This window comes from Macadamia integrifolia, chromosome 7 (genome assembly GCF_013358625.1).
Source record: "Macadamia integrifolia cultivar HAES 741 chromosome 7, SCU_Mint_v3, whole genome shotgun sequence".
NCBI lineage: Eukaryota > Viridiplantae > Streptophyta > Magnoliopsida > Proteales > Proteaceae > Macadamia > Macadamia integrifolia.
In genome coordinates this window covers 33,760,896-33,774,969 of record NC_056563.1, presented here as the reverse complement: position 1 = coordinate 33,774,969, position 14,074 = coordinate 33,760,896, and the positions used below count along the sequence as shown (strand labels likewise).

General features: G+C 38.3%; 1 protein-coding gene across 2 annotated transcripts; it reads left to right on the top strand.

The window, feature by feature from the left end:
* The first annotated feature begins 48 nt into the window (after positions 1-48).
* Positions 49-9,297, top strand: LOC122083917 (dolichyl-diphosphooligosaccharide--protein glycosyltransferase subunit 1A-like). 2 transcript variants are annotated; one of them, XM_042651857.1, is made up of 4 exons: positions 49-554; positions 6,515-6,673; positions 6,758-6,944; positions 8,855-9,297. In XM_042651857.1, exons 2-4 carry the CDS (start codon positions 6,600-6,602, stop codon positions 9,044-9,046), a joined length of 453 nt encoding a protein of 150 aa, XP_042507791.1. In that variant the 5' UTR covers positions 49-554; positions 6,515-6,599; the 3' UTR covers positions 9,047-9,297. The 2 variants fall into 2 exon arrangements, with proteins under 2 accessions (XP_042507791.1, XP_042507790.1); XM_042651856.1 differs by lacking the exon at positions 49-554 and having other exon boundaries at positions 4,930-6,673.
* The last annotated feature ends 4,777 nt before the right edge of the window (positions 9,298-14,074 follow it).

Genomic DNA, 14,074 nt, shown 5'->3' with positions numbered 1-14,074 from the left:
TGGGAAGTAGAGCCGAGGCATGGGCATCTTTTCGCAGCTTTGTTCTACTTTCTCATGTTTGTCGGCGAAGAATGCATTAAGATATAGCATTTTTTTTTTTTCAAAATAAAATTATAAGTAAATATAGTTAATTTGTAAGTAATTTATTTAATTTTATTAAATATGTTTTTTTTTTTGGCAAATATGATTTGATGGACACACATCTAATGTCAATATATTCTTTTTTTTTTTGTTTTTTGGTATCAATGTCAATATATTTAAAAGATCACCTATCTTGATTCAATTTTCCCTTTTTTAAATCATGTGCTAGATTGAAGGGGGGGAAAAAAATTAAAAGGGCATCTGGGTGGAAGTAAAATGAAGAAAAATTAATTAAGAGAGAGAGAGGGAGGTGAACTGGTATCAGCTCCGAGGCGAAGGCACACGATCAAACTGCGGCGAGAAGGTACGGGAGGGTAAGGATGGGGTTTGGCATCAGTTTCTTCCTCTTTGTGGTAGCCATGGTCTCTACACCTGTGCTTTCCGACTTGTTCTTCGCGAAGGTTGATCGACGGGTAAGTTATTCTTTGATCCATCTCTCTGCTTCCCTCTCCATTAACGACTAATGGCGACCATTCTTCTGCTCTGTAGAGTTCCGTGTCTTAAGGCATTGGCTTCTTTTCCTTGATCTCCTTCTTAACACGTAGCCGATTTTCAGCCTTTCAGAGCTAGTGTCTGCTAGAGGACATGTTATTTGGATAGAGTCATGTCTGAACATTATCTGGAAGGAAAATAAGCTGGGTATTCCGACTGTGGCTGATATGCGGTCTAAAACTTAATTTCATGCACAATATTTTGAATTAAAATACCTGGAAGTTGAGGTTTCTCTTCTATAGTCTAGGAAGCTTGGCAATTCTGCTTTTAGGGGATTTCCGGTCATTTGAAATGAAAAGATCCATGGAAATATGTTCAGATGGTGGAAGATTATTTAGCATGAAAATGGAAAAAGTGCAGAAAAACAAAGAATTCTTCTGTGGAACTCTATAAGATGTTAATAATGTATATGATTGTGTCATCAGTTTAAGCGACCTAAATACTACAACTGAAGAGTGAGTCAAAACTTGTGGAGTTCACTAGCTCAGTTTTGTTGAGAAGTTGGGAAATCAACCACTTTCTAGTTTGTAAGGCATAGGACTAGAGTTCTACCAAAAAAAAAAAAGTATAGGACTATAGAAACAAAATTTGAAATAGAAATTATTTGCCGTCACTTTTTAGTTCCATCATAAACAACAACAGACATAGTTGATGTCAGATGTTGAGCCTAAAAGAACCAAATGACTGTACTGCAAAGAGAAATCATCTGTCATCTCGAAAGGCTTCTAGAGTAGATATATTCTATATAAACAATGAAAGAGTTGGTTTTAGGGTTGCTCCCTGTAAAATACCCTTCTGTGAGGACATTATAATGTGCATTCCAATGTTTCCAGTTGAATTAGGGAGCCCCAGATAATTGCCAGTGAATACTTGTTCTCCCCCCCCCCCCCCACCACAAAAAAATAAATAAATAAAAAGCTATGTGGAAATTTTGCAAATATTTTATATATTTTTCCTTAGTGTTGACCATCCATATGCTGTTGACCATGTTAAGTCATTTTTTGCATATTGACTTAACTTCTCAAATTGTGCACATCACCTCAACGCTAAAGGTGCTTAAACATTGCCTTAACGAAATATTTAGTTCTTCATGATTTTGATTGACTGAAATGGATCCTGATTTTTGGTGTTAATTGTGCCTTTGTATGTGAATTTTATTGTTATTATTTTTTAAAATCAAATGAGTACATGCTTTTCAACATTTGCATTTGTTAAGGTTCTCTGTTTTGTAGGTGGAGAATGCAGGCAGTGATGTTGTGTTGGAGGTTCTATTAATCTATTGGCTCTACATGATTTTGAGTTGAGAACTTAGCATTCATGAAAGTATTTCCTAATGAAGGAAAAGGAAAAGCCAAAGCTTCTGCAGTACTCAAGATCTCTATTTCTTAAAAAAAAAAAAAAATTCTTAGCCTGCTGAGTTTTCTTTTCTTCACATTTTGTCACCCGTTATTTTGCCTGCCTTCATCTCTCATCTGAACATTGGATAACTGTTGTGTCCTTTTTAATTACGGTTAAGGTGTAATGCAGGTCAAGTCTTCCCACTTAGATATTGCGGACAGGCCAGTTGTCATATTAGAAAAGACTAATTGTCACACCCTGACCGCACAAAACCGAGCCGGTGACCGAGTTAACACCGGTTAACTCACAAACCTGCCAGGATCAACAATGCAGTGATTACGATACAGCATACATCTACTATTCTAAGATAAGACCTGTATTTTCAGCGGAAGACCTGTTTATAATTATATCTATAATTTTTTTTTAAATACTTGATATCCAAATTGAGTTATTAAAGTTACATACATTTGGGTCCGAAGGCATGATATATATACAAAAATACAACAATTTAAGCATCAAGTAACAAAAAGGGAGTACATCAGAAGTATAAAAAAGAATTACTCAGAAGTCACAGCTGTCATGCAGCACAATCCTTGCACGTGCAATCGGCACCATGCTCGAACTCATCAAGGGCCCACCAGTCGTTGGATGGAAACTCCACAGTGGGGCCTGGCTCCTGTTCACCAGGCGGATAACCTGCAAAATCACATAAAAAGAGTTGTGCACGTGGGATGAGCTCACTGGCCCAGTAAGTGGAAAGGAAAACCACACAAACAATCACCAAACAAATGCATCTATATGTAATTCATTTTAACCCTATTAACCTAAAAACATTACTAGGTCATAGGTTTTGTGCTACTCACAACCACAGTGTGCATATGCCCCAGGTACGAGCCGCGAATCCTATCCCGCGATACACCCATAGGGTTGTCGAAGAAGGCCCACCGTTAGTACCGGAATTTAAAATGCAAACCGACTCCCAACAAATTTAAATGACAGAAAGTAAATGGGTGACTCCACCCGAAATAAAAGCAGTACGATCGGCCCTCTGAATATATCACCGGGGTTACTGACTATCCTAGCGACCAACTGTGCGTACTTCTAACCGTTGCAGGAGTTCGACAACCGTAACCCGATGTTTCCCCCAAATGATCCCTCAACACGTAAACCCCTGTTAGGAAGGGTCATAGCACAAGGGGTAAATCACATCCTAGCCATATGCTTCTACATGAGCATAGTGCGATTACACAATGGCGTCGCGTCCCATACCACATGCCATCATGCACTCGTTTCTAAGCCGTCTACGGCATCTAGAATCTAGCATGCATATCATGTTCAAATGAAATTCCTCCATCACATACATCAAGTTATAATGAATATTCCATCACAACACAAAGCATAATATATCATGTAAATGCATATTCAAATGCGTGATATGGCATATATGATGTCTAGTCTACACACAAGTGACATGATGACATGGCTAGACTAACATATGTTAAATGATGCATAACATTCTGAAATTAAATAAGAGTCCACTCCCACTTGTATATGTACACGGTGCTTGTACCCGGTACGAAAAAGATCCGACATGTGGGTACGCGTATATTGTGTGTAACCTATTATAAACATAATGGTTTATCATTTCACTATTTTGGGATCAAAATCATCATGTTTGAACACTAAAATCGGGTTTAGAATCATTAATGGGGGTTACCCATCAAATTTGGACCAATTCTGGGAATTTCTAGAAAGACAGGTGGGCTAGAGCCAAAGACCGGTGGGCTATGTAGCCCGTCGGTTACTCCAGATCCTGAAAACTAAGTTCTGGAAACTCAAGTGGGCTAAGTAGCCCACCGGTTTCAGCCCGCCGGTTACTCCAGAACCTGAAAGTTGAGTTTTGGAACTCAGGTGGGCTAAAACCAGAAGACCAGTGGGCTAAGTAGCCCGCCGGTTATTCCAAAATGTAAAAACTAAGTTTTGAGAACTCAGGTGGGCTAAAACCAGCAGACAGGTGGGGTAAAAATACTCCCCAATCTTTGAACGAAATCTTTCCAACATCATTCCCGACTCTCCTCCGGCTTAGGGAACTTGTTTGGGGATGATCCAGCGACTCAAATCACTTATCTAAGGTCCAATCATGTACCCTCAACCTAGATTTAAGATCAAATCAAAAGAAAATGAAGATTTTACCTCTTCTTCAAGAACACCAATGATACCCCAAATTTCACTTCTTTTGCTCAAGAACCTCCAAATACTCTAGATCTTCGCTCACATTCCTTCCAAATCCTTCAAAATCATTATACACACATTCCATTAGACCTTAGATTTGATTATCCAAGTAGGATTTGGAAGATCCAAGTGGGTTCTTTTCCAAAAATCAAAAAGAGGGTTTAAGGATGGGGTTTTCCTAAGAATCTTTAAAATGTGTGCAATACCTACCTCAAATCGAAGACCTCGGCGAGCTGATCATAAACCCGGGCTCGAAATACCAAGACCTAGCTCCAGTGAAGCTTTACAGTCAACTTCCCCTTCTTCTTTCTTCTTCTTCCTCTTTTCCTGTCTTCTTCTTTCTCTCTCTTCTTTACTCTCCCACCAACCAACATTAATGAGGGAAAAGACAACTAATGTCTTCCCTTTTATACCTGGGCCCCCAAAATATCTTCTAAATCTTAGGTGGGTTATCTCAGGTGGGCTAAAACTCAGGTGGGTATATCTTCAGTGGGTTTATCTCAGGTGGATATATCTCAAGTGGGTTAAATCTCAGATGGGTATATCTCAGGTTGGTATATCTCAGGTGGGCTTCAATGGGAATAAACTCCCACATAATATTAGATTACGTTGGCACCCACAAATACAAGTACTTACCTTTATTTTTTGTACATGGCCTCGTGGTGCATGCAAGTGCAAGGCTTGGGTGCACGTATTACACTTGGTACCCGCTCGGTCATGTTAGGCCAACCTGAGTTCAAGGTCACCCTTGCTACCATATTCCATATGGTACCGTGTCGGTTCTCTTCGGTTCAGCCCCTATATGATCAAACCAAGTCAATACGGGTAATTAGACCGGGTTTAGAAAGCAGGGTATCACACTAATGTTGTGCCACAGCATAATGTGCATTTTCAGGTACTTATTTTATGGCTTTGCCTCATAATAGTTGATTTCCCCAACTATATTTGTTTTGTCCTTGCCTGAGTTTATGATAAGGTGATCATTGTGCTATTTATTTTTTTTTCCAGTTACAGTACATTTTACGTTGAAGGGGGTATTGTTTTGAAAGCCACAAGGTTTTCAGGAATAAAAAAGGATCTTGCCCTTGTTTTTATATTTAGTTCCCCCCCCCCCCCCAACCCAACCCCAACCAAAGATGAAGCAATAGTATGGTCTTCAAACGTATGAAATCAAGTGTCTATCTTGATGAGGTTTCTGGTTATTAAGGATAACATATTGGTATGATTGTTGTGGAGCAACTTTCCTGTGCCTCATGGAGGACTCTCCATAACACATTTAACTCTTGACCATCCGAATCAGATCCCAATTCAAAACCATTCAGTTCCCTTGATACGCACAAGTCTCCTTACGTGCTTGCACATGAAAGTCTTAGGCCTTCAGGTTTTGTCTTTTCTTTTTGGTAAATAGATCTTTTCATTTTATGGACAATTTTCTGTGTAACTATCCTGGAAGACATAAGGCTTATCTTTTCAGATTCTCTATTTAGAATTCACTGGTAATAATCTACTCTGACTTGCTACTTGCTATATATATATATATATATATATTTTAATTTGAAATGTGTGGAAGGTCAAAAGATCTTGAGGGTTTTGGGTTTAAGTGCAAGACCAAATGCTGTAGATGCTATTTTTGAGTATGCTCCAAATTGTTTTTTGGATTTTATTACTTAGAGTAGCCGTTTTTTTCCTCTTGGAATATACTTACCCAAGTTGCCTAGGCAATCCAACTATACATCATTATCTCAGCAAATGAATGTTCTTTCTAGTTTCTCCATGGTGAAACTTTCTGATTTGCGTATATTTCCCCATATGAAAGAATAAAGATTATGCTAGCACTTTCATTTGATCTAGTTTGTGTTCTGGAACTTCTGACTTGTTTCAATATACCTGAAATGTGTCACTTACCCCCTAAATGTTTTATAGGAAATGGTTGTCTGGGAGTGTGGCCTATGCCAATGCATCCTGTGTTTATCTCTCTCCTCCCCCAAACAAGGGGCAGAGATTTCTTTCCAAAGGGGGAGGAGAGAGATAGAGTCATGGGAGTGATGGCATTGGCCATGCTCCTGGACAGAGTTCTTTTTCCCTTGTTTGAGTGCATGTTTGTAATGTTAAAGTTGGTCTAAGCTATTATGGGAAAGAAGAAGTAAAGCTTTCGTGTAGATTTTTATAAAAGATCTTCTGGGGAGAAAGTCCCTGTAACTAATGTCGGTTTTAAATGGTAAACAGGTCATACTACTAATACAGTACCCTTCATGTTGACTGTTGGGACTTGGGAGCCCAATTTGCTGAATTGTACCATCTCCTTTTCCAGGTTTCAACAACCTTTCGTTGCTTAGGGAGCCATTGATACTGATATCTGGTTCTTCTTCTTCCTCTTCCTTGCTTGCGTTATATATATGCATGCTGATAGCCTGATATTACAATCTCTAAATCATCTGCTTCTTATTTGGCGAAACTGCAGTGGGATGAGGTGAGAAATCATTACTTATCAGTTTAGAAAAGAACTGTATTTTTGTTCCTTTTCTTTTTTCTGTTAGCTGTCTTCAAATTTCAGGTCAAGCAGCAATTCAGCTAGCCCAGTAGTCCATGATAAACTTGAAGCATCATTGCGTGACCTCTCCAGGACAGGGGATGTTCAAACTTGTAAAGCAGCTGATGGTTTGAAAGAGTTAGCAAAAGAGTTGAAGCCCTTGCTAGCATTTTTGCAATCTTCTCCTCAAGCTGCTCAGCTATGGCCTAAGGTTTGATGGATTTCCATCTGATGGTGTTTGTTTATATTCCCCCCTCCCACCACCCCCTTCTTTTTGTAGGAGAAAAGGTTCTAAGTTATTCAGCATTTCTTGATTGAATTGATGATAGCTCCACTATCAGTAGCTTCCAGTTCTTTTTGGATAATAAAGAAAATTTTCCCATGACGTTACTAAATACCAGTGCAGGAGTCTGATCTAGACACTCACAGATGGATTTATCCATAGATCTGAATTTTATCAGGTGGAGCAATGAAATAGTATGGTCCTGGTAGCGTAGGATAATATTTATGTTAATAGCAATCTTGTGGGGCCCATTGGTAGCTTGCGGTTCCAGATTCAAGTTTTTAGGAACATTATCTGCAATTTAATTGTGGGACAGTGTTAGAATTTCTAATTTCTTTTGTTTTATTGCTTTAAGTGGTTTACAGATATGTCCAGTCAATTTATTTCAGTTTCCCTAATAGATTAGGTTGTTTGGTCAGTTTGGGAAGCCTCTCATACAGTTTGGGGTTGAAAAGATGGGGTCAAATATATATATATATATATATATATTTTCTATTTTTATGTCCAGCCTTGAGTCCTGATGAAGTATGTAAGCAGTAAGCCTATGGCTATATGGTACAATTTGAGAAATGGATTGAAGTAGTTGTTTGAAAGAGATTGTGATGCAGTTAAATCACCTAAATGGGCTTATTTTATTGGAAATAAGCTTTGGGTTGGGTTATGTATGTGTTGGGCCTTTGATCCAATGCATTTTCATTGTACTAGGCCGCTTTAATGGACCTATGATATGGGTAGAGGCTAGGCATACGGGATTATTTAAGTTAGTGTATTTGTTTCTTTATTTTAACTGTTATTAAGTGTTTTAGTTAGGCTGGAGTGGGATTCTACAAGTCCAGTCCTATTTTGAGCCAGTTTCCTAATCAATTTAGTTTAGTTTATTAGTTAAGGATTGGTTTAGGCCTTTCATTTTTAGTGTTCAAGTCTTCTGTATTAGTTTGTAAGGGGGACTAGCATTGTACACGAATTTGATGAATAAAGTTCTATGGTGATTCAGAATGCTCCTTCTTGTGCTGATTCAATAGGTGGGTTGGTGGTGAATCCAATCCATACCTTGCAGTGGGAAAGTCAGGTACTGTTCCTCTATTCTTTGATCTTCGTTTGAAAGTGTTATTAACTCAGTAATCTGTTCTTCTATGACCGACAATCAAGGTCAAATCTGTTCCTGCGATATAGACGTCCTTGCCTCACTAGTACAACTTGATTCAAGGTGATCGAACCTAGATTCTGAGAATTTCCTCAATTGTCCATCAAGGAACTTTGGTTGCCTGCCCCAGCTAAGTAGTAGCATTGTAGTGATGAGTTTGTGGGTGGAGGAATCATTTTTGGATATATCATGCTCTAGGTTTCATGTACTTCTAAAAGGTTTTTAGAAGCTCTATATTGTTTTGACCGCATAGGCTGGGAACCTTTTCTGTCAGTCATGTTCAACTTGCTACAATTTAATTGCATTTACCCATCATGTACACTTCTAGTCACATCAGGAAGTCTTGGTTTTCTTAGATCAAGTTATGAAGTTATTGGTGGTTCTATCATCTTTTGAGCGTTTGTGAACCACATATGGAAAGTTCATTTTATTAGTTTTACATGCCTGCTCAAGTTTCACTTGCAAAAGCATATTAGCCTCCTCTTTCTTGGCTTTCAATCTGGGCAGTTAAATCTCCTGCTTTATATTCTTATGTATTTTGTTAGTTCAGCATTCTTGTTCAAAATCCCTCCCCCCCGGGTGCGGTTCTATTGTGCAAGGATAGCAGGATAGCACTCATCTTCAGTATGCTTATGTTGTTAATATAGATGATACTCATCTGTAACTATGTTGGCTCTTCGATTCTTTCATGTAGGTGGAGGAGCTGGTCACCAAGGAGAGGGAGATGCAAGAAAAAGTGATGCTGAAGCATTCAACAGTGGTGGACAGTTATGAAAAGAAATCTATGGGGAAAGAAAATGAGAACAAGATTGCCTCTCTCCATCAGAAACTGGCATCCTTGAAGCAGGAGGTAGATGAACTGCTTGAGGTGTTGGACGAAATCTGATAGAATAGGTAAATTAATCAGGTTAGAAGCCAGGATTTTTTATTGACCATCTTTCTAAATATTTAATTTAGGAAGCTTGAATCAAAATTTTGGTGTGATAATCGAGTATACTGATGGGCTACTCCAATTTTATTGTAGCCTCCATGGATCCCAATCCGATCCAGATTGGATGGAATTGGCCAGAATTAGCCGTTTTATTCAGAAATTAGGATCAAGAGGAGGATTACAGATCTCCTTGGATCTTTAGATCAGCTGCTTTTCTTTTTCTTTTTGGTGTGCTTTTCACAGTTCACTGCTTCTAAGCTTTAGCCCCAAAGGATATTGCCACATATGGAGCATAAAGGTTATGAGAATATTGAAGCATTAACCTTGGATTATCCGGTTGACATCTGATAAGATAGAAGAATTTGATGCAGGAGGAGCTGAAGGGGAAAAAAAAATCATAAGAACTGAGAAATTCTACTGAGCTTGATAAATTCAAATCCGAAATTAGAGTTGCAGAGTTGAAGTCGCAACCATGAGAGCCGTAATCAGTGATTTTCCACCGAATATCAGAAGTGAACTACAATCAAGAAAAGCACCCAAACATGTGCACGTCCTAAACAAAGGCACACCCAAAATGCTAACAATAATTGATAATGCATAATGATTTCACACATCATGAATGGAACTCTATGAATGATGTCTGGTTTAGGAGGGCAACTACTTTTGAGTCCTTGAAACATAATCAGATGTATCAAATCATCTTCTTGTGATGTTGGAGGATCCAACTGGACGCCTTAAGGTAGTGGAGATAAATCCTCGAATATATGAAAGCACCAAGGACCGAACAAATTGATATAGAACTATAACTTTGAACATCTTGATATTCCTCCTCAAGTGTAGCTTTCGCATACTTGATTCAACGTAAACAAACAACTTAAGGAAGATTACAAATGACCTCGGGTTTGATACCCAATTGCAAAATCCATCCCAAAACCTTTAGGTATTAAGTGGAGATTGTTCCTCGAGTATATGAAGGCACTAAGAATTTGAGCAATTTGATATAAGATTATAAATCTCTGAGACTCTTAAAGTTACTCCAACTCTTGCAGCATATTGCAGCCATGGGAGCTTACGATGCTGAAGTTCTTGAAGAAATTGCAAGAAAGGAAGCATTAGAGGTAGCCTAGAGCAATACAAGATCGAAATCAGTTACCAGGTGCGCTTCAATCCATGTGCTGTAGTTGACTCCTTTCCAATGGGTTTTCCTACCTTTCTTCCTTGTGATCTAATTTAATGGTGGAAGGTTATGTTCTGTGAAATAAGATATTTGGGTAGGCCGAAACAGAGATTCCCACTTCCTAGTTCCAACCCTGGGGACGGCGGTCAAAATTGTTGACTTTTGGACCACCATTACTAATGGGTCAGATTAGATTTAAGAGTTGATAGGTAGGAATCAGTGGAAACTGATAATTAATCACAGAAAGCTTATGGAAGGAGGAGTTCTCACTCTCAACTCTCACCTGACCTAATCTTTTGATATCTCAATCCCTTAGTTTGTTAATTTACTACTCCCAGACCCAGTGTCCCACCATCTTCAACAGTCATTCAAGATTTGATCTAATTTACCCACCTTGGTGGGTAGGAATCTGTGGTAGGTCTCATAGAGATAATATATAAATATGCTTTTCCTCCTCTTTCCTCTACCCTCTTTGGACACAGAAGATCCCCCTTATCAGATCATTGGCTTCTACTATGAGTTAGTTTTATTAACAAAAAGGGGTTAATCTAAAGAGGATTATTCCCACTCCACTTGAGGAAAGAAAGCGCAGAAAGAAGAAATAAGAAGCCAAAAAAAGCTTTATTTTACATGAAATTTTAGAACCGTTGAGAGTCCTCTCTATTTGCTCTGTGTAGAGTGTAAACTGTGTAAAGGGTTTCTGTTCTTTCTTTTTAAATTATGGAAGTGAGTAGACTAGGGACGCGTGTGCGGTGGGCTATTCGAAAAGCCGCATAAAATCACAAGGTGGGAGAGTGAAACCACCTCTGCTTTCTCTGTGGGGTTCAGTGGAAACCATGTGACTGTGATGTGATGGTGGGTGGCCAAGGTTTCTTCAGCCCCTTAATGTCCTATTCTCTTTCTGTCTTAAGGAACTTTCTGAAACTCATGCCCTTTACTTCTTCGTCATTTCTTCCTTTCTTTCATTTCTTCCTTTTTTACCTTTGCTTTTATTGCTTCTTCTTCTCAATTATTTGGTTACTTCTGGGTATAGTTTGTCAAGCTGCAATTGGTGGGGTTCTAAATTTTTGAGACCCAATGGGTGTTGGTGTGGTGGCTCCATGGAGAGCCTAAGATGGTGGAGTTTGAAAGAGACCCATTTCAATTCTAAGTAAATATCTCTATCTTAACCGATCCACCTTTAAAGTTCTAACTCACTTGTGTGTGGAATAGGAAACTTGCAAATCTTGGGGTGGTCTGGTTAATTTATGTGGGTTCTCTTTTAGGAAAGCAAATGATAAAGAATTTGAAGCCATGACCCTAAATCACTTCTCAACAACATCTAACAAGCGAAATAGGGGAGCCCACCAATGAGAAATGACAAATCAGTTTCGTACATAAAGAGGCGGAGTGGTCATTTTATGTAAAAAGGAGAGAGATGGTACTAATAAACTGTTTGCGATCAGCTCAGAGATCCCTTTATCTAAAATCTTAAAGGTAAATTAGAAAGGGAAAAAGAAGCATTGAGAATCCAATTACCAGATTTGGCATAAGGTGATTAAGAACCTTGTGTTATTGATCTACCAAAATCATAATGTTGCAATGCAAGAGTAATTTACCAAGCGTGTGGAAACTGTATAAACGGTTTGTTAGTTTAAAAAAAAAAAGAAAAAAAATTATGAACAGTTTTTGGGCATTGGGATGATGGGAACATCCATTAAGTGGTGGATTTCATTATTTCATGGACTGTCTGTTAGGTCATCCTTACGATGTGATTTATTAGTTGTCATCATTTCTGAGTCCCAACTTTTTTTAAGAATACTTGGAAGCATGGTTTTAGGCATCGGTCTTGATATGGCTGAGACCTACAAAATTTTACATAAAACCTTCACGTATAAAGCGCTGATCTTACTTGGTGACAACAAGATGCACCTTTTTAAGAGGGGTGATAAGAGAGCAGTGGATTCCGATGGCTGCAAATGATCGAACTCAAGACTTGTGATTTACATCGTGATGCTTGAAAATTGCCACATCACATGCCACATGGCTAAAATCGGGTAGACCATTATGATAAGGCAGGCAAAATATCTGTACATATACCTTTTGGCCTAGTAGGATTTCAACTTCTTTTACCTAAAATATCTCACCATCCATTATGAGACAAAGAAGAAGGGGGGAAGGGGGATTGGGGGAGGAGGATAAGAAAATTGTGCATAATGGCACACTATGATACCGAATGGAGACCTTAAGTCTCTTTTTTTTGATAGAGATGAAGACTAAATCTTGATGTGAACCTTTCCATTCTTGCCACTTTCCTACCCTCTTCCACTTTCCCCCTACTTTGTACTAATTTAGCTTTTCAGCTTCCACTCATTACTCTTCCCACTCCTTTCTTCTCTGTTTGTTTCCTGTGATTAACATGTTTTATTACCTTTTGGGCATGTTTGGTTTTGGAAATTGAGGGTTTTTTATCTTCTATTTTATATATTAAGAAAATCTATATCACTTTCCTAGTAAGAATAATTATCTGTCTTGACACACAGATTAGTATAAGTGGGATCAATATGATAGACCTATAGTACAATTTCCCATGTCATTTAACTAATTTAAGCCATACCCAAGAATGAAAATTTTCTTAAAATGATTATATTGTCATGATATGATGTCATTATGAGATGTCATTATGATTTGATGAAAACTTTAAATTATATTTGTAATTTCATTTTCCCTTTCTTCCACCCAACTACTATTAAAAGAAAACTTGGTTGGTTATCTTTCCAAGTTTACTTAAAAGTTGAAATTTACCACCTTCATCGGTGAAGGGCTTGTCCACTAGTGATGTGGGCTATATGATGAGACTTTTTGTCTTATCAGCAAACTTGAATCCTCCTATTGACGGATTTGAAAACATATTTTTCTTTCATAAAAGAAAAAATCAAATTGTATTAATTCAGAATTGATGGATCTAACATTGGTTTTCTTTAGAAAAGTTTACCTTCTTACCATATCGATGTCTATATTGGATTGATTCAAAAATAGGATCACCCTCCATTGATACCAATCTGATCCAGATGATTCCTCTTATTTAATATCGATCCATAGAACTATGTTCCCAACTTTCAATATTGTTGGGTTGGGCTCCTAGGGCATGACTAACTTGGTATGATTGAGAGATCACCCTATGCCAAACATAGAAGGTGGCCAAATGAGATCCAGCTCTTTTTCTGAGCGTTGATCGCCTGGGTCAGCTTATAGCCATCTGGGTGATTGACATGTGTTCAAGTAGTGATTCAATGCTGTACTTCTAATGACCAGAATAGAGGCGTCACGCTTAGAGCCATTAGATCACCATTTGGACATGTGTTGATTGTCTAAATAACTATAGACAAGAATTGGGTGATTAGTGCTCAAGAGAGAATCCTGATCCGATTAATGATATCCTCACCCTTATTGATGTCTATGTGTTCCCCTCTTGATTGGCCCCGCACTGATGCAGAAGCTGTGCTAGCAAGGAGCATTCACTTACGCCAATTATTTACCAGTATGTTAATGTTATGTTTCACTTTGCTCTCTCTATCTCATATATGCCCAAAAGCATGATGATGAATGAGGGTAATTTGGTCAATAGAAGTTTACCTATCCCTGCAGCTATCGGTACATTATGAGACCATTAGTACTACTGTCTTAAAAGAAAAAGAAAGAATTGTTAGGTAACTGTTGACAAACCCAAATGGCATCTCTCTCTCTCTCTGGAGTCTGGTCTCCTCATATTACCTTAGAGTAAGGAATGTCATTAATTATTGCTTCTCTTTCACTAAAAAAACCTC

Coding starts and splice junctions, on each gene's coding strand:
- LOC122083917 (XM_042651857.1), top strand. CDS start 6,600: ATGCATGCTGATAGCCTGATATTACAATCTCTAAATCATCTGCTTCTT. Junction 6,674..6,757: donor CGAAACTGCAGTGGGATGAG/GTGAGAAATCAT, acceptor TTCAAATTTCAG/GTCAAGCAGCAATTCAGCTA. Junction 6,945..8,854: donor CTGCTCAGCTATGGCCTAAG/GTTTGATGGATT, acceptor TCTTTCATGTAG/GTGGAGGAGCTGGTCACCAA.